Raw genomic sequence first — 24697 nt, forward strand, 5'->3', positions numbered from 1 at the left:
ACATACTTCTACAAAACATTACTGTCTGGATAAGGACTCGCGTAAAGATAGTGTATTTGGACAAGCAGTGCTAAAAAAAAAAAAAAAAAAAACCCCAAAAAACCCCAAAACAAACAAACAAAAACTTTTTAATAATCAAACCAAACTTCCTGCAAAATATAAGATAGGTTGCAAAGGAACCATTCAAAGGCGAAACTACATCAAAGCAATACTCAACTGGGGAATCCCATCTTGTGTGACAGCTTGTTGTGCTTGTCCATGGAGAAGGCAAATTTGCTTACCTGTAACAGGTGTTTTCCATGGATAGTAAAACAAACAGCCACACAATCTCTCCCTTCTCCCTGGGAAATTTACATAGCTTGGAAAAAGACTGAGGAGAGTCGCGTGTGGAGACGCTAGTGCGCATGCTCAGAAATAAAAAATGAACTTTTCTTCTATTTTTCTTCTTAATGCAAATTAAAAAAAAACAAACAAAAAAACACAGCAAGGAGGCTCAGCAGATGCAAGAGCAACTATATGCATTGATAACTTGCTCACTATCTGGAGCGGTAGGGAGGAGGAATTAGAATTCCCAAAAGCCTGTAACAACTGCTGTGTTCCCAGGACCTCATATACAAAGGGCTGATGACCACATGCTTACCTGGTCAATATTAAGACGTAATGGCATCAAGGAGACCCTGAGGCAGCACTCTGGGCCACCTAGCCCAGCTTCGGGACACACATGGAGGGCCTTGATTGATAGCTGAAAGAGAGCAGGCAGGTTTTAAAAAGTGTTTCCTTTCTGACTATAACCAGAAGAATATATTGAGGCATCCACTGAAATACAGCATGGAAACAGCCATAAAAAAATTCAACTGACACCATAGCACATTTTATTCACCCTTGCCAGTCAAATATTTCAAGCATTTTCACTCAAATTGAGATCGGTACTATAGTGCAAGTCTCAGCTTATCTTGTTTTCTAACACCATGTAGTCTGTTTTGTCTGAGGAAGGGAAAACATTACTGATTATACCATCAGGACCAGGACTAAAGAGGGACCAACACCATCTCAGACTCACTGTGTTAAAGTGAGCCCCCCTCCTGTCTCACCCCCCCCCACCCCCCAGAGGTCCACGTACAAAAGATTTATCCTGGCTTTCCTTCTTTGACCCATCTTCCCCTTTCCTTATTTTTGGCAACCTTAACCTCCATGTTGATGACCCCCCCCCCCCCCCCGACTCTTATGTCTCAAAACTCCTTTTCTTAGTCTCATTTGATCTCCAACTATACTCTACCACCCCTACTCACAAGCATGGCTACTGCCTTGACCTAGTCTTTTTCTCTAACTGCTGTCTCTCAGACTTCTCCATCTCAGTTTTTCTTCTCTCAGACCATCATCTGATAACTTTCACACTAAACCACCTTCCCCCAAACCTTTGTCCAGTCACCATCAACATCTTCAGAAATATCCATGCAATTGACCCTTGTATCCTCTCCACTACTGTTTCATGTCTTTTTTCCTCCAATACATTATTTGAATCAGTTGACAAAGCAGTTTCTTCTTACAATACTATAGTCTCCTCTGCTTTAGACACTGTTGCCCCTCCTTTTATCCATCCTGTAAGGCACATTAAACCCCAGCCTTGACTTACCTCTAGAATTTGCTTCCTACATTCCTGTACCTGATCTGCAGAATGTCTATGGCTAAAATCCTATGCCAACTTCATATATTTCAAATTCATATTGATCTCCTTCCAGTCTGCTATTGTTCTTGCCAAGCAGGACTACATATCCATCTGACAAATTCTTTTCACCCAACCCTTGCCATCTTTTTGCCATATTCCATTCCCTCCTCAAACTTCCTTCACCTTCCTCTCCCATTTCACTCTCTCCCCAGCCTATAACTGGCTATTTCCATGTCCAGATTCACAAAATGAATCTTGAGTTCTCAACCAGACCACCTCTACTTCTCGCCCCTCCACCTCATTCTCCTACCGTTCCCCCTGGCTGCTGCCACTCCTTTTCTGAAGTTATGGTGGACGGCATTGCCCATCTTCTCTCCTCTTCTTAAGTCACTACTTTATTTATTTATTTATTTATTTATTTATTAAAGGCTTTTATATACCGACTTTCTTGATACAAATCAAATCAACTCGGTTTACAATGAACTAAGCATAAAATATAATTAACCAATCAACAAGAGATACGGAGCATACAGTTACATTATAACAAGGGGTGCCTTAACTTGGAGTAAGAAATAAAGAAGGGGTGAACGGAAGAGTAATTAAATAAAATAAATACTATATACAGAAGAGGGGGCAAGGAGCCAACCTCTTTGATACTATGCATGAGAATATGGAAAATTTGTTTACATAGGTGAGTGGTGGTACTTGTTCCTCTGACCCCATTTCCATCTAGTTCCTCAGCTCTATTTCTACTGTAGTCATCCCTTACATCCGTCACATCCTCAATCTATCACTTTGCCACAGTAACTGTTCCTTCTGCCTTCAAACATGCTATGATCACATCACTCCTTAAACTCACTGGACCATACCTATCCTGCCAGTTATTGTACCATCTGCTTCCTCCCTTTTGCTTTCAAACTACTTTGATAATGCTGCCATCCCATTATCAACTGGTGTGCCCCAGGGTTCTGTTCTGGGTCCTCTTCTTTTCTCTCTGTATATTAATTCCCATGGAGGCAACAATACGGAATTAGAAGCCAAATGTCCGATCTGGATTCTTTATTGGTCAGAGACAACAAACTTTAAACAAGCCCGACTCAGGCCGAGTTTTGCCCTTTTACATTAGGGCTTCATCAGGGGCTCAGCTTTATCATTTTGGGATTTCTGATCGGAGAGAGACAGAGTTTGCCGCTTTTAGACTGTATTTTTCTCATCGCATCGAATTCCTTGGAGAGCATTTTTTTAAAAACACCACTGCGGCGCAGGATATTACAATCAGTCAGAGACCATTTGATGCATAATCAGATTTTTCAACACGGATACTCAGAAATCCCAAAATGATAAAGCTGAACCCCTGATGAGGACCTAATGTAAAAGGGCGAAACTCGGCCTGAGTCGGGCTTGTTTAAAGTTTGTCGTCTCTGACCAATAAAGAATCCAGATCGGACATTTGGCTTCTAATTCCGTATTGTTGCCTTCACGGCTTGGTTAGATAGCCTCCCTTGCTGTTTCATCAGTCCACTACTAATTCCCATGGTGCTCTGTTTCCTCTCATGGCTTTCAATATCATCTTTATGCTAATGATTCCCAGATGTACCTTTCTACACCAAAAATTTAATCAGGAATCCAGTCCTAGACCTTAGTCTGCTTGTCTGACATTCCCATGCTGAAAACAGCTCTCTTTAGAAAGGCCTATGCATAAGACCTTTTGGACACATTATATAGTGTTCATGGCTTTGAAGGCTGTTAGACCAATGATGGGAATTCTATAGGTTGCTGGCTTTTTTTCTTGTATAAGTTATGTTATTGGTATATGTTGTATTTGTTGTAACTCTTATGTATGAGTTTGTACATTGCTTAGGGCCTTGGCATATGCGATCTATACATTTTAATAAAGATAAAAAAAAAGACTGTTGCTTGGATGCTCCACCATCTTAAACTCAACATAGCCAAGACAGAGCGCCTTATCTTTTTCACCAAACCCACTTCCCCCCCTCTTCCTTCTTTCTCTATTTCTGTGGATATCACTGTAAACCTCCCAGTTCCCTAAGCCTGTAATCTTGGAGTGATCTTTGACCTCTCTCATCTTCTCTACACATATCTAAAACACTGCTAAAATGAGAAATTACTACTTATCTGATAGTTTCCTTTTCTTTAGGACAGTCAGATGAATCCAAAACAAGTGGGTTATGCACCTCCATTGGCAGATGGAGACGGAGCAAACTGACATCACAGTACATATACCCCTGCAGTGACATCAGCCTGCCAGTATTTGCTTCAAAAGCAAACTATGGATAGACTAGCAAAAAACTTGATTAAAAACAGATAATGTCAATATTCAGTCAACAGAAAGCACTGAGCTCAGACAAGAAACGTATTAACACTAGTCTAGGGGACCTGACTAACACTTACCAATAATCCCTAACAAACATAGGGGGTTATTTTCCAAGCTACGTTATGGCCTTTTCACACGCATTAAAGTGTTTTCGCATGCGAAAAGCACCATAACACATGGAGCGATGCTAATTTGGAAAAGGGGGGGGGGGGGGGAGAGAGAGATTTAATCAAGTTTTTTGCTAGTTTATCCATAGACACTTGCTGGCTCTTGGTTCCTCTCTGTTGACTGATGTAAGCCACAGTCATTGCATTGTCCGAAATTATCCGGACCGATCGACCCTGCACCTGTCACTGAACTGCAAACATGCCAACCGGACCACCCTGGCTTCCAGTCAATTGATGTTCCAGAAAGACTCTTCTGCATTCCAGCGCCCTTGTACCATCAACTCCCAACAGTGAGCTCCCCAACCAAGGAGGCTCACATCTGTTATCAGCACTAGCCAGTCAGAGGTATTAGGGAAACTCCCTTCCTTAGATGTTCTACTTGCAGCCACCACTGCCATTGGGAGGAGACTTCCATCGGCAGGAGAAGTCGAATTGAATAGTCCTGAGACTGCGAGATCCACTTAGACAGCAGGGGATGCTGAAGAGGACGCATATGCGCCCTCGCCCATGGGACCACTTCCAGGGTTGCCGCCATTAAGCCAAGTACTTGCAGGTGTTCAATGCTGCTCCTCCAAGGGGAGGAGCTAGAAATTTTATAATACTCTGTAGGCGGAGATAATGGTCTGTAGTGGGTTGGCTCCCACAGAGTGGCGATCTGTAGGATACCACTCGTAGTAGAATTGGTGAATCTCTGGGCCGATGGCAGATGACAGCACCCCCCAGGAGAAGATCCTGAGAGGGACCACCGGCTAGGCTGGAGCATAGACAACACACAGATAGATCTTTATTAGACTGGAAGTTGAACCATCAGTGGTGGCAGTAGTGAGTTGAGGTGTCTGGTAGGGCTGAAGTCCTTCTGATACTGGAATATAATCTCTGGGTCGCTGAGCTGTAGAGAGAGACTAGAAGGAGTGAGTAGACAGGGTATACTGGATACAAGATGGTACACTCACAATAGTAGATCTCTGCAATGGTCTCTATGCCACAGAGAGTCTTCAGTATATTCAGGAACAGGAGCCGTAGGCGAGCACTGGTTCCTCTAACAGTCTGTAATAAGAACTCACAATAGCTGTATATGAAATGGCTTCTAGAGTAGAAGATAGTCTGTAAAGGATTCTAGGAACATGGGCCCTCGTGGAGCGAGTACCGGTTCCTATCTGCAATCTTGCCAATATAACTCTTGATCTCCGTACCTGCGATAACGTCTTGGACAGAAGGGACTCTTCAGAGCTATAGGAGTGTAGGCCCTCGTGGCGCGAGTACCAATTCCTATCTACAATAGAACTCACTGTGTTCACATCTGCAATCGCTTCCAGGCAAAGGAGAGTCTTCAGAGTATTCCGGCAATCTGAAATCAAGAAAAGAGAGCGGAGCCCCCGTGAAGCGGGTACTCCTAAGTAAGTCAGAAAAGCAGAGTAGCTTGGCAAATCGTAACCGAGAAGTATAGTTCGAGTCCTTGCTAACTCGTTAGAGGTTAGCAAAGACCTTTTAAAGTGAGAATGGATGATGTCACTACGGGGGGACGCCCCGAGGTTCGCGCCCTTGCTGGTACAAAGTCTGGAGAGCGCGCGCGCGCCCTTACATCATCAGGAACATGGCGGATCCGTAGTGTCAAGCCAGCTTGGGGATGCCAGAGAAATGCGGCAGGGAGCTTCCGCGGTTGCAAGCTGTCCTTCAGACCCGGAGGGAGTCGCTCCCAAGGTAGAGAGGGTGGAGCGAGAGGCGAGAAGAGGCACGAACGCAACAGCAGATAGGATCATATGGTTGGGCACAGAGTGTTCAATAACAGACGGAGCTGTGCTAACTTCTGAATGTGCGCTTCTGGCAGGAAAATCTTGCCCTGCTTTATGTTGTACTGAACCAAGAGGTATTGCAATGATTGAGCAGGTTGAAGGCTTGGTCTCCCAAGGTATTCCAATGACTAAGCAGGCTGAAGACTGCTCTTGGCCAGGTTCTCCACCCAGCCGAGCTCCTGCAACAGGGAGATCACCTTGTGGGTCACTCTGCCGCTCTCTTCCAGAGACTTGCCTTGAATCAGCCAGTCGTCCAAATACGGGTGCACGAGGATCCCATCTTATCTCAATTCTGCCGCCACTACCACCATTACCTTGGAAAAGGTCCTTGGGGCAGTGGCCCGAAACTGATATTGGCATCCCAGAATTGCAAACTGCAGAAAGCATTGATGCTCTAGTCAGATGGGAATATGATTTTTTTTTTAAACTTACCTGAGCTCAGCCTTAACTGGCTGAGTACAGAGATGGTCTCCAGCTGCAAGGGGAGAGGGCATATATTTATTTATTTATTTATTTATTTATAGTTTTTATAAACCGACGTTCCTGAATAAAATACATATCACACCGGTGTACAGTGAAATAAAACTGTCGCCACGTGGGCGGCTTACATTATAACAAATAACATTTTAAATAACATTATAAATACATTTAACATTTTAACAGATAACATAAAGATTAGAGGAGATTAGAGAAGATTACAGTAAACAATCGGGGTTGATTAGGATTCAATGATGAGCTCTTCAAGAACTTATGGACAACAAGTGGGTCTGGTCAAAGGCTAAACTGATATAGTATTAGCTCATCCTGCTCTTAGTTCTCCGGGAAAGCTTGTGTGAAGAACCAAGTCTTTAGTTTCTTTTTGAATGTATTATGGCAGGATTCAAGGCGAAGGTCTGGAGGGAGTGAATTCCAGAGTGTGGGGCCCGCTGTGGATATTGCGCGTTTCCTTAGTGAGGTTTTTGCCAGCTGGGTGATTAGCAGGTTCTTGTATGCGCTTCTGGTTGGTTTCTTGGAAGTGTGTAGTTGGAGTTGGTAAGTTAAGTTACTGTCACCGCCACCCTTGGCTTCCTGCACCTACCGCCTTTCAGCTGCTTAAGCAGCTAACTCCACGCCAGCTGAAAAACCAGCTACCAGACCAAGGCACTCATTTGAGGGACCATGGAAATCACCATAGTAATTCTCAACTTTGGAAAGGACATTTCAGTATCATCGCAGGAGAGTGGGGCAAATATAATATCCTTAATTCTCCCTTTCTTCCCCCCGAAGTGAAGCAATCCCCACAGTAGGGAGATACACATTCACCATCTGCTGGAGACAGAGAATATTGGCAGGCTGATGTCACTGCAGGAGTATATGTACTGTGCCGTCAGTTTGCTCAGTCTCCATCTGCTGGTGGAGGTGCATAACCCACTTGTTCTGGATTCATCTGATTGGATGCTAAGAAATATGCCTTTTCTTTATAACACCACCGAAATCCATCCCTTCCTTTCTGAACACATTAACAGAACTCTTATCCACTCTTTCAGCACCTCACACTTAAGACAATTGCCACCTTTCTCCATTAAAATTCATCCAAAATTCAGCTGCATGACTTATCGTTCTCCAAAGACATTATACCCATATAACTGCTCTTCTCAAGTCACTACCATTGGCTCCCTATCTGTTCCTGCATACAGTTCTAGCTCCTCTTAATCATCTACATGAGCCTTCAACCTGCAGCTCCTCACTACCTCTCCTCTCTTTTCTTTCTCTATACCCCTCATGCATGTCATTCCTATCTATGCCCTTCTTCTCTACAGCCAGTTCCCAACTCTGTGCTTTTCGCCTGGCTGCACTATATGCTTGGAATAGACTTGCTGCATATGGTGCATCATGCTCCCTTATCTGGTCTTATTTAAACCTCATCTAAAAATCAACTTTTTAAGGTTGCTTTTAAATCTTAACCCCTGATTATCCTGCTAAAAGTGTCATTAATTTGTAACCATTTTCTTAATAAATGAAATTCCCAAAGACTTTTACCCTTTATGTTTGTCTTGATTAGATTGTAAGCTCTACCAAGCAGGGACTGTCTCTTATGTTTTTGTACAGTGCTGTGTATATATTTTGTATTTGACAAAGGTAACGCATAAGTTCCTGCAAATTTTGTTTAAATGTAAACCGATGTGATATGTAAAATCGAACACCGGTATATAAAAGTAAATAAATAAATAATAAATAAATAAAAATATCCTCCCTCTTCTCTGTTTAAATCTTTGTGGCTAGCTCATTATGAGTACAAAATTTAGCCAAGTAAAAAATAAAGAAGTGCCGGGGCCTTCTGGGGAGGACTTAACATTAGGTGATAAGTGCCAATATTCACCATTATCCCAGGTTAAGTCTGGTCTTGCCAGAGGGCTTTCCTAAAATCATTCAGATAACCTTATTCGGGTACCGACTTTAGCCAGGTATAGTCAGCATATCTCATTATGTTCCACCGAATATCTGAGTCAAGTTCCACAATTAACTTTCCCACTCCCCAGCTTACTGAATATGGACCTCATCATGTTTGAGTGGGTGCTGAAGGAGGACTCGCACTACCCCCAGCATCACCAGGTTTGAGTGGGCCCTGTGGGGAGCTGATACCCCACTCAAAACTCACCATATTTGAATGGGCCCTACGAGGCATCTTCTCACTGGTATACAAGTAGAGAAACTTGTTTATCTGGGAGGCTGCCAGGCGGTCTCGCACCTCTAGCTCCTGCACAATGAAGACCTGACGGGAGACAGGCAGCTCCTCCGTCTCCAGCATGGTGCGCTCTGCTGCTGCCTTCTCAATGACAGTGGGGTACGTCTCATGCTGGAAGCTCACCTGAAGCACAAAAGATTGTTAACTCTGTTCTGACATCATGACTACTCCTCTTTTCCTAGCAGTCAGGCTTCTGAGTCCCAAAGAGAGTTAATTTTAGCTTGGGCAGAGGCCATTTATGATGGGGTGGGGGGGGAGGGAACTTAATTCTCAGTGGCTGGGTACTCACCTTTCATTTTCACCCCTCCCACTACCTTCAGTAACTCAGAGGCAGTCTTCCCAACACAGACCAAGATGGGTCAAGTACTCCCACCCTCAACCTCTCTCACTGTAAACAGACATTTGGGGCTCCTCATCTCTTTCACACTCCTACTTTACCACATCTGTCCATGTTTAAAATACTTCAAAGGGGTTACCCAGACACGTATACATTTTGGAGTTTAGAATCTAACTGTAAATAATCACTTCAGTGGTTTACTATAGGAGGCTGCGAGTTTGGTGAATATGGGGGCAATATTCAGCTGCGGGGCACCTGGCTTAGTTAGCTGGATAACGTTATCTAGCAGGAACACCACTGAATACACCCAGCTATCTAGAAGTGACCTGGATAAGTATCTGGCTAACACAGCTCTGCCCTAGAATGCCTCTGGCCTGCCCGCAGGTTTTCAGGCTGACTACTTAGCCACATAAGTCAGGGGTGGTGGAACTGGTGGGATTTTTAAATCTGCGATTTGTCCGGCTAAGACTGGAACTTAGCTGGACAAACCATTTAAATATGGAGCTCTGAGTTTTTTTTAAAGAAAAAATGCTAATTTAAAATATACTTTTTTAGCACAGTACTTTGACAGTGTGAATGTGGCTTCTGTGATTTATTACATGAACGAGCTTCTAGACACAGAGCACAAACAGCTGTCTTTAGTAAGGGATTATTGCTCATTTCCAGTAATACTCTCAAGAAAAAAAATCTCCCCGATATAATCCTTTGGACTTCATAAACTGCAGGAGAAGAACAGGACCCAGTGTTCACAAACGGGAAGGAAGGAAAATATCCCATATTTCATGCCATGGGTACCTACTCAGCAGAGGGAAGCTCCAGCCACCTCTCTTACTTTTGTCAGCTGGATTTCCATTAGGACATCATGGATCCGGCCGCTGCCTCCCTGAGACCGCCATGTGTTTTGGGGTCGGTTGGTGCTGGAGGAGCGGGAAGGGGAGCTCCGGGCATTTGATTTCATCCTAGTATCAGAGAGAGGATGAGAAGAAAGGTTGGTTCTTCTTGTAAAAATAATCCTCCCCCCTCCACCCCAGCAAAGTTCCAACTAAAAAGTAGGAAGAAGAAACCCCAGAAATACAAAGCGCAGACGGTGAACTCCCACCCAAGACCTTGATTACTCCTTACCTTGGGGAGTGAGCATGACCAGAGGAAGGTCGACTAGTCCCAAAGTCTTTTCCTCCATAAAGGTGCCAGACGGCAGAGAACTCCTGCAGGATCACCCGGGTCTCTGGCATGGGAAAGCGAATGGGAGCCTTCAACAGGTCCGTGCTACCCAGAGGCCGGGAGAAATGCCCATCTTTAATACAGATCGGGCCCTCTAGCAGCTTGGTGACGACTGGCTCCCCGTCCTTTGGCTAGAAAAAGCCAGTATAAAAAGGAAATCAGAATGTCTTTTGTCTAGTTTTCTATTCAAAGCCCTCTGCAGAAAACTCCAAAGTTTTTGTTAAGAAGTGTTTTCTTTCTGTACTGGTGCTGGAACAGTCACCAATATATGCATGAAAAACGATCCTCCATTAGAGAAAATGGAGACAAAAACAATACTGGAATTCAGGCAAATCCACGGAGGAAGCAAGTTTGGTTACCATAAATGGTGTTTTCTGTAGCTAGCAGGATGAATTAGCCATTACGTGTGGGTCATGTCATCCGGCAGCACCGAACGAACTCCTCTCTCAGACGGTAGAGCTTTTGCTTTAAGCAGAATGTTCTGAAGTTCTCATGCAGGCACTGCCTTGCAAGCCTCCTTAGTCTACATCAGAGCTAAATCTAGCTATGTAGGCAACACTCCAGGGAGGAGGATGTGTTAATTCAGCCTGCCATCTATGGAAAACATAGTTTACGATAAGCAAACTTGTTTTTTCCATTGACAAGCAGGCTGAATTAGCCATAAATTTGGGGTGTGCCAAGCTGAGAGCTGTAGTGGAGCGTTTATTGAATAAGCAACCCAGACTCCACTGTGGAGAAACTGACTACCAGAAGAACAGGCCATGGAAAACTTACTGTTACTCTTTGAGAGGTTATTTGGATAGTAAGAGGACATAAGGGTGAGCGGTGAAACATACATTCCAGCTTTGCAGATGCCATGAATTAGTACTGCTCATAGATGAATTGATGTAGCCATGGCTCCACGCAGGAGAGTCAGGACCAAGTCTGATAACTGTAGAGTTGCTAGCATGCAGCAATGAGCAATATGTTGCAGAATGTAGTTGGGCGCAGTATATTTGGATACTACCATACTGATAGGATTGAAAGGGACAAACAACAGCGAAGGCCTGCAAAATGGCTGGACTGTGTCTTATAATGAAGGTTGGTCTACTCACCAAGGTGGGAATAGCTGACTCATCTTACATACATAGGGACTTGGAGAAAAAAACAAAATGTTGGTAACAGGATTACTTTGACTGATATGGAACAAACAACAGAACCTTTATCAGCATTGTGGAGGTGCAGAGCAGCACCCCAGCGTGGAAGAGCTGTAGAGCAGGTTCTTATGGCCTGGATTGGCCACTGTTGGAAACAGGATGCTGGGCTTGATGGACCCTTGGTCTGACCCAGTATGGCATGTTCTTAACAAAAGACGAAAATCTCTGGTGTTCTAGCTGAGGATATAAGAAACAGAAGCTGCTAAGTGAAAAAGTGAAGTAGACTTGGGAATCAAACAGTGATTTAATAAAATAACACAGAACGATATTTAGATATAAGGAAAACTGTGGAGAAATTATCAGAAGTTTAATATACCATCATCTGTTAAAAAAAAAGTTAGATATCAGTGGATAGCCAAGATTAAGAACATAAGAACATAAGAAAATGCCATACTGGGTCAGACCAAGGGTCCATCAAGCCCAGCATCCTGTTTCCAACAGTGGCCAATCCAGGCCATAAGAACCTGGCAAGTACCCAAAAACTAAGTCTAGTCCATGTTACCATTGCTAATGACAGTGGCTTTTCTCTAAGAGAACTTAATAGCAGGTAATGGACTTCTCCTCCAAGAACTTATCCAATCCTTTTTTAAACACAGCTATACTACTGCACTAACCACATCCTCTGGCAACAAATTCCAGAGTTTAATTGTGCGTTGAGTAAAAAAGAACTTTCTCAGATTAGTTTTAAATGTGCCCCATGCTAACTTCATGGAGTGCCCCCTATTCTTTCTACTATCCGAAAGAGTAAATAACCGATTCACATCTACCCGTTCTAGACCTCTCATGATTTTAAACACCTCTATCATATCCCCCCCTCAGCCGTCTCTTCTCCAAGCTGAAAAGTCCTAACCTCTTTAGTCTTTCCTCATAGGGGAGTTGTTCCATTCCCCTTATCATTTTGGTAGCCCTTCTCTGTACCTTCTCCATCAAAGAAATGAATCTGAACAGAATATTGTAAATTCTAACATAATACGCATTATAGCACAGAGGTGAATTATTTTTTTGTTAATTTACTTTTATTATCAGGTCTGCAAGATACAAACATTAGCAATAAGCTTACAAATTTAACAGTAACATAATTATCTTAGAAAACTATAACAGAAAGACACAAGGTCATCATCCACTTTTCATTATTCCCTAACACCCCCTTCATCCTACCCCATCCCACTACCCATCCTTAGTATCATCACACCTCGGATCAATTCCAATAACAACATTTCCAAATATCTAAAATATTCCTTAACTAGAATCTGCTTCTCTCTAACCAGTATATGATGCCCAGATCTTTTCAAACTTCTGAATACAGTCATTGAAACATGCTGTTAATTTATACATATTGAGTAAGCAGGCCATCCTCATTTACAGATGTGGAACATCCACCTTCCGCCCCCAGGCTGCCAATTCACAACACACTGACACAATTACATCCAATACCAGGCGCCTATATTGCTCTTTCAGTATATCAGTTTCCATGATTACCAATAAGAGTTTAGGGTTTTTCGGAACATCGGCCCCAGTGATCTCAGCAATTAAGCCAATCACTATATCCCAATAATTAGCCACTTTGGTGCATTCCCACCAAATGTGACAGTAATCACCCTTCTCCCCAAAAATATGCCAGCACCGGTCAGACACCCCAGCATACATCTTCGCCAATTTTGACAGTGTTAGGTACCACCTGTAGAGTATCTTATACCCATTTTCCACTACCAATGAGGAAACAGAACTTCTCCCCATGAAATGACAGCACAAATCCTAGGCAGTATTTTCAATATTGCCATGAAAATCCCTCTTCCAGGTAATATGTTTCTGTTTTTGCTCCATTACTCCTATTAAAAAAAAACATATTTTGGAATTCATTTTATCCACCTTGTCTGCAGTAACGCAAGAGACTTCAAACATAGTCATACTCTTTTTAAGATCATCTATAACCTGCCTAGATCGTACAAAAGAAGCCAATTGTATATATGGGAATTTATCCTTTTCCTCCAATGGATACATCCACTGCAGTGCCTCAAAAGAGCAAACTCTCCTTTCATCCCAAATTTGCTCTGGATTTTCAATACCCAGACCCCTCCAGGAGGAAACAACTGCAATTGAGTCCTCAGACAAGAAAGTCTTATTAAATAAAAAGGAGGTATAATGCCAGAATTGTTTATCTTCTTATATTGCAACCATATTGCTAAACTTAATTGTGTAAAGGGGGAACTCCTGCTAACCAGATATCTATGTCTCTCATGTATCCAAACTAATGTCTCCAATGATAGATTCCCTAGAATGGCCCATTCCAAGTCTCTCCGTACCTTTTAACTTTATAATGCCATTCTAGTACTGCTTTTAATTGAGAGGCTGTGTAATAAAACACACATTTTGGGATCCCAAACCACTCTGATATTTAGATTGGTATAAGACTTCCCCTGCCACCCTTGGAGGCCTCTCACATATAAAACAAAGACGCTTCCTCTGCCAACTTAATTCCATTGGGACAGGAACCAGGAGTGTTTGAAACAAATAGCAGAATCATGGTAGAACATTCATCTTAATGGCAGAAATTCTATCCAACTAAGACAGATGAATTTGCTCCTACCACTCCAGACTGTTGAAAACTAAAACCCAATATCCCCCCAAATGTTCTCATTTCAACTAGAATAGTATCAAGGGAAGTCTCTGGATCTGTAACTGTGAACATCAGACTGTCGGCAAATAGGGTCATTTTATATGCATTTCCCCCTACCCTCACACCCCTAATGGAGTCATTACCTCTGATTTTTTTCAGCAAATGGTTCTAGTAATAATGCAAATAGCAGTGGTGACAATGGGCAACCCTGCTTCTACCCTTACCTAACACCCAAAAATTTGAATACCCCCCATTAACTCTGGCTAATAATACAAAGCTTTAATCCTTGACAAAAAGTGATCTTCCAATCCCATTTTAAACAAAACTTGAAATAGATAGGGCCAATGTACTCTATCAAATGCCTTTTCAGCGTCTAGTGCCAATAATTCTGCTGAGATTTTTTTTATACTTCATCCACCACATTAAATTCAGAACTCTCCTCACATTATCTGCCACTAATCTTCCTGGAACAAATCCCGACTGGTCTCCATGAATACGTAAAGGAGCTACTATGCTCAGTACGCCAGGACCTTTGCAAGAATCTTTAAATCCAAGTTTATAAGGGAGATGGGACAATAGTAACCACTTCACAGTGTAAGATTCCTTCTGCTCTTTGCTATTACTGTAGTACCAGCCACATTTGTCCTTGTGCCAAATGACCCCCTTCCCTCAGATAATTAAACAATAATGTTAAGGATTTAACCAACACATTTTTAAAAATGTGGTCATATAACCATCTAGCCCCAGTGCTTTCCCCATTTTTAAGTCCGCAATTATATTCAGCATCTCCTCTTCTCTAATTACTGCATTCAACTGCCCCCTGGCCACCTCCTGTAAACAAGGCAGAGATATAGAGTTAAGATATCTCTCAATATCTGCCTTCCTAATTTTACTGTCTGATAGATTTGCCCAATTTTATGAAGAACTATATACATTAGAAATTAGCTTGCAATCATATTTTTCTTCCCTATCTTTAATTTTGAGAATCTGATTTTGCATCACCTGTTTTTAAGATGCCTGGCCAACAAATGGCTTGCTTTATTGATAAATTCAAAATATTTCTATTTTCTCCTCACCATCTGTGAAGCTATCTCCGCCAAGATTAATTCATTCAACTCCTCACGAGTGATCTCTAAAGTTATCCTTGATTGATCAACTCTACATCTCTTATTTATTTATTTATTTATTGAGTTTCATATACCATCGTTCGGTTTCGCCATCACAATGGTTTACAAAGTTACGATGTTTAACAGTGTTTCAAACAGTACATATGGTTGCTAACATAGAGGATATCATTTAAGAACTTGGTTTGTAGATTAATCAAAACATATTACAGAACTGAGTAAAAATAAAAACTTTCTTGGGTCCATCAGTTTGCATAGTGTTATAGGAGGGGAGTGGTGTTTTAAAGTCAGTGGGTGAGTTGGTAGGCTTTGGTAAACACCCATGTTTTTAGCTCTTTTTTGAAAGTTTTTAAGTTTTCTTGTATTCTGAGTTCGATTGGGAGGGTGTTCCAGAGTTTGGGGCTTCCTAGTAAAATTGCTCTCTTTTGAGTTGAGGTGAGTTGTTTAGATTGAGTAGGTGGGATCTTTAATAGTCCTTTAATTTGCTGATCTGAGGTTTCTGTTTGGAGAATGCAATTTTATGGATGAACTTAGCCAGTTTGTTTGTTTTTCATATATTATTTTATGTAGTATGGATAGCATTTTGTATTCAACCCTAAATTTTATTGGGAGCCAGTGTAGAGATATAAGTGTAGGAGTAATGTGATCATGTTTTCTAGATCCAGGGAGTATTCTTGCAGCTATGTTTGCAGGATCAGGAATGGGCAGATGGTGTTAAAATGTAAGATGAATAATAGGGAGTTACAGTAGTCCAGGTTGGAGAAGATGAGTAGTTGAAGGACTGATCTGAAGTCGTTGGGGGAGAGGAAAAGTTTTAATTGACGTAATGTTAGGAGTTTGTGATATCAGTCTTTGATTTTGGCTGAGATGTGATTCTTGAAGGAAAGTTCCTGGTCAATTATGACTCCAAGGTTGCGCGCATGACTGACTGGAGAGATAGCCACTTTTTGGTTTATTAGGTTGAGTGGTGGTAGTTGAGGAGTGTTGTTTTTCTATCCAGTATGATTATTTCAGTCTTATCAAAGTTTAGTATGAATTTCAAGTTGGTTAGTAGTTGCTTTATTTTGTTTAGGTAAGTGGCTGTTTTTTTGTAGGTTTCTTCCAATGAGTTGATTATTGGGATTAATATTTGAATGTCATCTGCATATATGAAGTGGGTCAGGTTAAGGTTTGATAGGAGGTGGCAAATTGGACGCAGATAAATGTTGAAGAGTATCTCTGACAGCGCGGAGGCTTGGGGGACTCCGGTGTCTAGATTTATTATTTTTTTGAAAGGGTGCCATTGATCCATACTTGGTATGTTCTTTGTGATAGATATGATGTGAACCATTGTAGGGTTTTTTCTTTTGCATCAATTTCTGATAGTCGTTCAATCATGATAGAGTGGTTTACCGTGTCAAAGGCTGCTGATAGGTCGAGTAGGACCAGAAGGTAGCTGTGGCTGTTTTCAAAACCTTTGAGTACGGTGTCGTTCAATTGATAGTAGTAATGTCTCCGTGTTCAGTTGTTTCCTGAAGACAAATTGTGTGGGTAGTAGGATATTGTTTTCTTCAAGGTGGTCGCTGAGACGGGAGTGTACGATTTTCTCAATGATTTTGGCAATGAAGGGTAGGTTTGATATGGGTCAGTAGTTCAGTGGGTTTTCTGGATCAAGGTTGTTCTTTTTCAGTATGGGTTTGATAATTGCTGATTTTAGGCATTCTGGGTAGTTTCCTTCAGTGAGGGATAGGTTTACAATGTCAGTTAGTATTTTAGTTATTGATGGTTCGATATTTTTAATTGTTGTTATGGGAATGGAGTCAATAGGGTGTTTAGCTGGGTTCACTTTTTTGATGATTGCTTAGATTTCCAGTGATGATGCAGTTTCAAAGTTGGGCCAACTTAATGTTTGAAAGTTCTGTATTTTCTGGTCTTGTGAGCTGTTGTTGAGGTTATTTATGAGGTTTTTTATTTTTTCGTTAAAGAATTCTGCGAGGTCGTTACTTGTGATCTTGGATGTTGATGATAATTAGTCATCATTGAATGATTTGGTTAGGCTTTTTACGATAGTGAAAAGCATCTTTGGGTTATGTTGGTATTTGTTTATTTTATTTGAGTAGAAGTCTTTTTTCATTTTGTGGATGAGTTTTTTGTATTCTGCTAGTTGTGCTCTGTATGCGTTAAGTAGTGTGGTTGATTTAATGTTATTCCTCCAAGTTTTTTCTTTTAGTTCACGTTTGGCTGATCTGATGTTATCATTGTACCATTGGTTCTGATGTTTGGGGTTTTTTATTGTTTTCTTTATCATGGGGTTTATCTTGTCTGCTACTGTTTTAGTGATGGTGATCCAGGAAGAAGTTGTGTTCTCTGCATTTGATAGGTCTATGTTTGTTAGTTCTTTTTGTAAGTATTCTTGGAGAGTTTCGATGTGAAAAGGTGGTCTGTATGAGAAGGATTTAGGTGGGTTTTTTGTTGTAGAAAATTTATGGTTTGAATATAAATTTGCGTGGATTATAGAGTGGTCTGACAAGGGTATCTTGGTGATCTTTGTTTGGTGGTTATTCCATATATCAGTATTTATGAAGACAAGGTCAAGTGTGAGACCTGCTTTGTGCATTGGGCCATTGATGATTTGACTAAGGCCTACTGATGAGAGTGCATCAATGAGTGAGGAACATGCAGGGGAGAGGGGGAAGGTATCGATATGTATGTTGAAGTCACCTAAGATGATTATGGGTTTGTTGATGGATAATTTTGTCAAGAAAAATTCAATAAGTGGTGAGCAGTTCTGATCCAGAGTATTGGGGTGGGGGGGGAGGGGTGGGGGGTGGGGGCAGGGCAGTATATCACACAGATTTGTAGTTTTAGTGAGTCAAATAGTGCAATTTCCAGAGGGGGTGTAGTTATTAGTTGGGAGTAATTTCATCTGTAGGTTTTTTTTGATGAGTAGCAATAGGCTTCCTCCTTTCTTTTTTGGTCTGGGGATTGAGAAGGTTTTGTAGAAAGGGTTGTTGATTTGGTTGATTAGTACTGTCTGTGTTTTTTATCCATGTTTCCGTGATTGCTATAAAGTCCGGCTTGTCATCTTGGAGAAAGTCATTGAAGATAGGTATTTTCTTTATTATGGACTGTGCATAAAAAAGCATGAATGATAGTGCTAAGTAGCTGCTGTATGTTTTTGTGTTGTTGTGAGTTAAGGTAGAGTGTTGGTATTTGTTTTTTGATTTCCTGCTTGTGTCTTTCTGGTTAATATCTAAGTTCAGGTCATTTCTGTGGTTCTTGTTGTAGTCAGGGGGTTGAGGGTTTGTCATTTCTTGGGTAGTTTGGAAGGAAAGCTTTTTTTCTTTTTTGGATTTTAGTGCTTATTATTGTTAGCATTAAGGTTTGTACTAAGGGGTGTACAAAGGAGAGTGCCCCTTTGTCGCCCGATGCTTGGTGGTCTCGTCGGAGTTAACGGTCCGCGGCTTGAGCTGATGACGTCGGGGGGGGGGGGGGGGGGGGCACTTGCCTTCTTTTCTTTTCTCTTATGTTTAATCTCCAATCTAACTATTATCTGTAGTCTCACCCGCACCTTCTGCTTATTGCACAGCGATGAATTCTCACTCTTGAAGTGGTAAGACCTGGTTTAGAAAAGAAAGAACAGCAGCTTGGTATACACCAGACACACAACATATTATTACTTCACAATGAAGACTTTCTCCTCATTCTAAGACAGAAGACACCTCTGAAGTGAAGTATTTCTCATAGAGTAGTATGTCTTGAAATCTTTGGATGAGAAGAGATCTGCGATGATTGAGTTTCCAATCTGCTAGCTGTCAAGTTGATGAAAGGTAGATTTGAATGACATAAGCTTTCCTTCATTATGAGTTAAGGATGCATGTCCATTGCAGGGAAATCATAGGATTGCAAGATATCTGTATCCAGCTTCTGAACTAAATCTGCGTGGGTCACCTGGGAGTCTTTAGGATATGATAGGCTCATATGTGCAATTTTCAAATTGTTTTGGCATTCAGTGGAATTGGCAAAATAATGTAATTGAGATTCTCAATATAGAGGAGAAGAAATTCATCCTGGACTACATCCAATCACTGGGAAGAATGAAGCAAAAGTGTATCATTTTCCTTTATTGGCTGATGGGAATGGGGACTATAATTGGCAGAAGTCCTAAGAAGCTGAGAAGACCATAGGTTGCTAAACAGTGAAGTGACCAGTGAGGGGTCAGAAAAACTTTGGCTAAATGATTCCTCTTGTGTTGGAGATCAGAAGATACATTGCAAGACAACAGGATATGTGCATGTTCTTTCATACGTTTCTGTCCCTCTTGGCTAAGGGTGATGTCCTCATGGCTTCTTGTAGCTTTGCAAGAACCGATAGAGCATACTGGCTTGCTCTATGACTAGAAGGCTGATTTGAAATTGGCATTCCATAAGAGATCAATTGTTTTTCTTTTTAAATGTACTTTTTATTATATTATTCTTTTTTAAGACAGGTTACCAGCGGTACTTGATGAAGAGGTAACCTAATTGGAATTTAGTTTGAAGTGTGACACGACCTGGGCACCAGAGCAGTTCCCAGTCCATTAGACTGGACATTCCCAGGATGGTGGGATAGTTGGTTCTGCTGGGAACAAAGACTGCACTATATAAGAAGTACGCGACATCAGGATGGAGGAGCTACAAAGATGGATTTCTTTATGCGCTCTAAGTTAAATCAAGTTTTGTTGTTGCTAAAGGCTTGAAAAATACCCTATAATACATAAGCAAAGGAAAATTGGTCTTTACCTGCTAATTTTCATTCCATTAGTCTCAAAGATCACTTCAGATGAATGGGTTTTTCTCCTCTAACCGCGGATGGAGACAGAGAATACAACGTGCCACCTGCAGTTGCTCAGTATGAACTGTACCCACGCCAAGATACAAACCTACAAATAACTAATAACTCCCACTCCGAATCGAGCAGAGGGAAAGTTAAACTGAATTGGAAGACACCCTCTTGTAGAGGAATTTATATGCTAAACCAAAATAACATCTGACAAATATACAAATGGTACAGAGGTCTTAGAAAAACCAGAGGCGCAGGTTTCTGGACTGATCTGAGGGACTCAAGGAATGAAAATTAGCAGGTAAGAACCAATTTCCCTTTTCTTATTGTCCCCCAGATCAGTCCAGACAAATGGGATGTACCCAAGCTTCCCTAAACTGGGTGGGAACCTGAAAGACCCACCTGCAACACTCTCCCTAAACCCAGCTGAGTCTGGAACCTTAATATCCAGCCTGTAATGCTTGGTAAAGGTATGACGTGAAGACCAAGTCACTACCCAACAGATCTCCTGTGGGAAAACCAGCTGACATTCATCCCAGGACACAGCCTGTGCCCTAGTGGAATGAGTCCGGAGTCCCTCAGAACCGGTATTCCTTTGCATATGCAAGTGGAAGCAATGGTTTCTTTAATCCACCTAGAAATCATCACCCTTGACAACGTCTCCTCTTTGTTTCATCCACTGAACAGTATAAATAGATGATCCAACTTGCAAAAACTGTTGGTGACCTTCAAATAGCGCAAGAGGACTCTATGTAGACTGAACACATGAAGCTGGCAACTCTATGGATTGACTTAAATAAAAAGAAGAAACTACCTTTGGCAAAAAGGACAGTACCATGAGAAGGGATACACTGGCTTCCGAAAACTGAAGGAAAGGATCTCTACATGACAATGTCTATAGCTTGGAAATACATCTCACGGAACAGTTCACTGCCAAGATGACCGTTTTCAGGATGAGGTCTTTCAATGACACCCTTCGTTTTCTAATTTTGTTTTTATTGTAGAATCATAGAAATAGTTTACAGAGATGTATGATTAGAGCCCAGTAACATTGAAAATTGTGAATATACCATGCAATTACCATTCCTTCCCCACCCACCCACCCCAAAAACCCATTGCAAGGTGGATTACAGGAGAAGTCAAATATTTATGGATAAGGGGAAGTGTCTCTCAAAACATCATATCGATCTTGTAGATCTACAAGACATGGAAGCCAAATATCTTCAAATCTCAACAGTGTCTTTTTTTCTTTTTTTTTTATTATTTTCAATTCAAATAGTAAGAGAATAACATCTTACAATAGTAAATAGAATGATGAAAAACAAGAAAAAAAGGAAAATTAACATAACATTATACAGATACGGACATATCATATTAATTAACCATCTTTTTCATCATTCTTCAAAGGGAATACAAAGTGGAAAGGCCAGTAACCTAAGGGAGAAATAAAGGAAATATCACATTGCATCTACATTTGGCTTAACGGTGACAGTAGACCTGATCATTTCTGGGATTGATGTAATTCAGGAGAAGATACTACATTTCTACTCCTGGAGTTTAAGAAGGACTTTAACTGCTCAGGGAAAAAGAAAATAAAACACTCATTTTGACCTTTAATTACACACTTACAGGGGTATCTAAGTGTAAAAGAATACCCCAAAGCAATTACTTGCGCTTTTAAAGAAAGGAAATCACGCCTTCGAACCTGTGTCGTCCTAGCAAAATCAGGAAAAATACGTATAGTTTGACCATAGAACAATGAGGATATATTTTTAAAATATCTCCTCATTGTATCATTCAGCTCACTCACCATTATATAAGAAACTAGCAAAGTAGACCTCACAATAACCACATCGGAAGAGTCCTCAAGAAATTGTGTGAGGTTTTCAATGCCTTCTGCTTGAACTCCTCGAGGAGTTTCTCTGCTAGGATTAGAAAGGAAATAGGCTTTATTTATCGCTGGAGTTTTCTCCAGATCGAAACCCAAATTCTGATGGAAATAATTTTTCAACGTCATATGTATTCCTTCACCAAGTATCCTGGGAAAATTAACAAACCTCTGGTTCAAATGTCTGGTTTGATTTTCTTTTTTTTTTTTTTTTTCCATTTATAGCTTTTATTGGCATAGAATATAACAATAAGGCACCTGATACAGAATAAAATGCAACCATAATAAAACACAGAGTGCAGATACGCTGCATTCCATAGCTAGAAGCCATTTTACACATATTTACCCCCTGATAATCCCCCCTCCCCATAGAGGTAGCTGATAAATAACATGAAGACACATGGTACACAATGAACATGCAGTCAAGCGACAAAGAAAGAAAGACATGGTTAATGGTAAGCTCCGTGGTAGAACAGCAGCCGCAACACTATTTAAAGTCCCATTTAACGCTGTTATCCCAGAGCTAGTACATAGGCATCCAGGTCTCCCGGATCCAGAAGCAGCAAGCACCCTCCGTTACTAAACAGCAGAAATCCGTAGCCATCGTTCATATGGACCCCATACCCTATGAAAGTTTTGGGTCGTCTTGTTGCGAAACGCAGTGATGCGTCCCAAAGTGTGCGTTTGGCGGACCATTATTTGTACCGCGGATAACGTTGGTACAGTGGGGTCCTTCCAGGTACGTGCTATGGCACATCTTGTCGCGGTTACCACAAATTTAATAAAATTGTTATGAAATCGTGATCTGTCCTTGAGTTCCTCATTCAGTAATGCCTGTGCTGGGGTCAGTACTATGTGGGCATGCAAAATCGTAGACAGCCAAGTCGATGTAGCTGACCATAGTTGTTGAATTTTGGAACATTGCCACCAAAGATGGAAGAAAGTACCTCGCTCCTGACAACGTTTCCAGCAAAGACCCGGTGTATTTGGCGAATAGCGCTGAATGAGACAGGGAGTGACGTACCAGCGAAAGTACAATTTGTATCCATTTTCTATATGCTGGGTTGATATCAGTCCCTTCCGAAGAAGTTGAAAAGTCCGCAACCAATCCTCTTTAGTCCAATCACACTGTAAATCTGCATGCCAAGCTTGTATGTGAGAAGCAGACATCGCAAAGTCATCACTTAGTAAGCTATAAAGGTTAGAGATATGTTTGGTAACCCCATGTGCCTGTCGACACATGCTCTCAAAGGTAGTGATACCCTTGGCTAAATCAACCTCTATCCCTTGTCTGAGAAAGAAATGGCGAACTTGAAGAAAGCGAAATAAATCATCAGGGCCCAGCTGGTATTGACAACATAGGGTAGGGAATGTAACCAACCCTCCCGGAGACCAGAGATGCTCCCATTTCAGTATACCCTTGTCCATCCATGGTTTAAACGCCGCCGGATTGCCAGCCGGCCGGAACTCCCTGTGATAAAATAAGTGTGTACTGTGGAAGTAGCGTTGAGACCCCACTAATTTTTTCTTCCACCGCTCCCAAACGGATAAAGTGGATTGTACTGTCTCAGGTAAGGTCAGGCTGGGGCACCGGGAGGCCTTGGATTGCCATAACAAGGCTGTGAGGGGAAAGCGACCCAGCAGAGCTTGCTCCAAACGTACCCATGGTTTGCTGTGTTTGGAGTCATGCCACTCCACCGCGGCTTTCAAGTGCGCCGCACCATGATAACGGGCAAGATTAGGTACTCCCAACCCTCCGCTATATCTGGGCAAGAACAATGTCCTCTGAGCAATCCGGGGTCGTCTCCCTTTCCATAAATATTTATTTAGCCTCTTTTGCCATTTATCCAACAGTTTATCAGGAAGGACTACGGGTAAAGTCTGCATTAAATACATAATCCGGGGCATAATGTTCATTTTTAACACGGCTAACCTCCCCAGCCATGAAATGTGATACCTATCCCACTCTTCCAAGTCCTTATATATTTTCCCCATCAGCGGTACATAATTTAATTGAAAGAGATCAGTCTCCACGCCCAGATAGACCCCCAAGTACTTTAGTTTACGGTTGGCCCACTTAAAGGGAAACTCCATTGCTACTTGGGCCAACAAGGAAGGGGAGGCACTGATATTTAACAGTTCCGACTTTTCCCAGTTGACTGAAAACCCCGAAACCTTACTAAAAGCATCCAGTTCAGCCGAAACGGCCCGTAAGGACCGAAGGGGGTCAGAGAGGGTAAACAGAATGTCATCTGCGAAAAGAGATAATTTTTGAGGTAAAGTCTCCAACCCGCACGCCAGTTATTAAGGGATTATTCCGAATGCGGTGGGCAAAAGGCTCCAAAAAGAGAGCAAAAAGCAAAGGGGAAAGCGGGCACCCCTGTCTCGTGCCTCTACCCACTGCAAATGCAGAGGAGTACCCACCATTAATTTTTAAACAAGCAGTGGGTGCCTCATATAATTTTTGAATCCAGGTAATGAACTTATCCCCTAAGTTAAATAAGCGCAATGTGTGAAACAAAAATGGCCAATGCACATAGTCGAAAGCCTTTTCGGCATCTATTGCTAATAGTAGCAGGGGGACATTATGCGAACGAGCCCACCCCATAACGGCAACCGTCTTGCGGACATTATCCGACGCCATTCGACCTGGAATAAAGCCAGATTGATCGGGGTGTATCAAACCTGGGAGGGAAACATTAAGTCTATGGGCCAGTATTTTGGCAAGGAGTTTCAGGTCCAAATTAATTAACGAGATGGGGCGATAAGAGCCACACACTGTGGGATCTCGACCAGGCTTCACCAACAGTGTAACCCCCGCCTTGTTG

General features: G+C 41.8%; 1 protein-coding gene across 1 annotated transcript in view; it reads right to left on the reverse strand.

The window, feature by feature from the left end:
• The window catches only part of ATG2A (autophagy related 2A), a 291079-nt gene that overhangs the window by 34746 nt on the left and 231636 nt on the right, over window positions 1-24697 (reverse strand). The window contains exons 31-34 of the mRNA XM_029611010.1: window positions 10146-10375; window positions 9856-9982; window positions 8600-8809; window positions 641-742 (exon numbers count right to left, since the gene is read on the reverse strand). Coding sequence (XP_029466870.1) covers window positions 641-742; window positions 8600-8809; window positions 9856-9982; window positions 10146-10375 — 669 coding nt within the window. The remainder of the gene's footprint in view (window positions 1-640; window positions 743-8599; window positions 8810-9855; window positions 9983-10145; window positions 10376-24697) is intronic.

This window comes from Rhinatrema bivittatum, chromosome 8 (genome assembly GCF_901001135.1).
Source record: "Rhinatrema bivittatum chromosome 8, aRhiBiv1.1, whole genome shotgun sequence".
NCBI classification, from domain to species: domain Eukaryota; kingdom Metazoa; phylum Chordata; class Amphibia; order Gymnophiona; family Rhinatrematidae; genus Rhinatrema; species Rhinatrema bivittatum.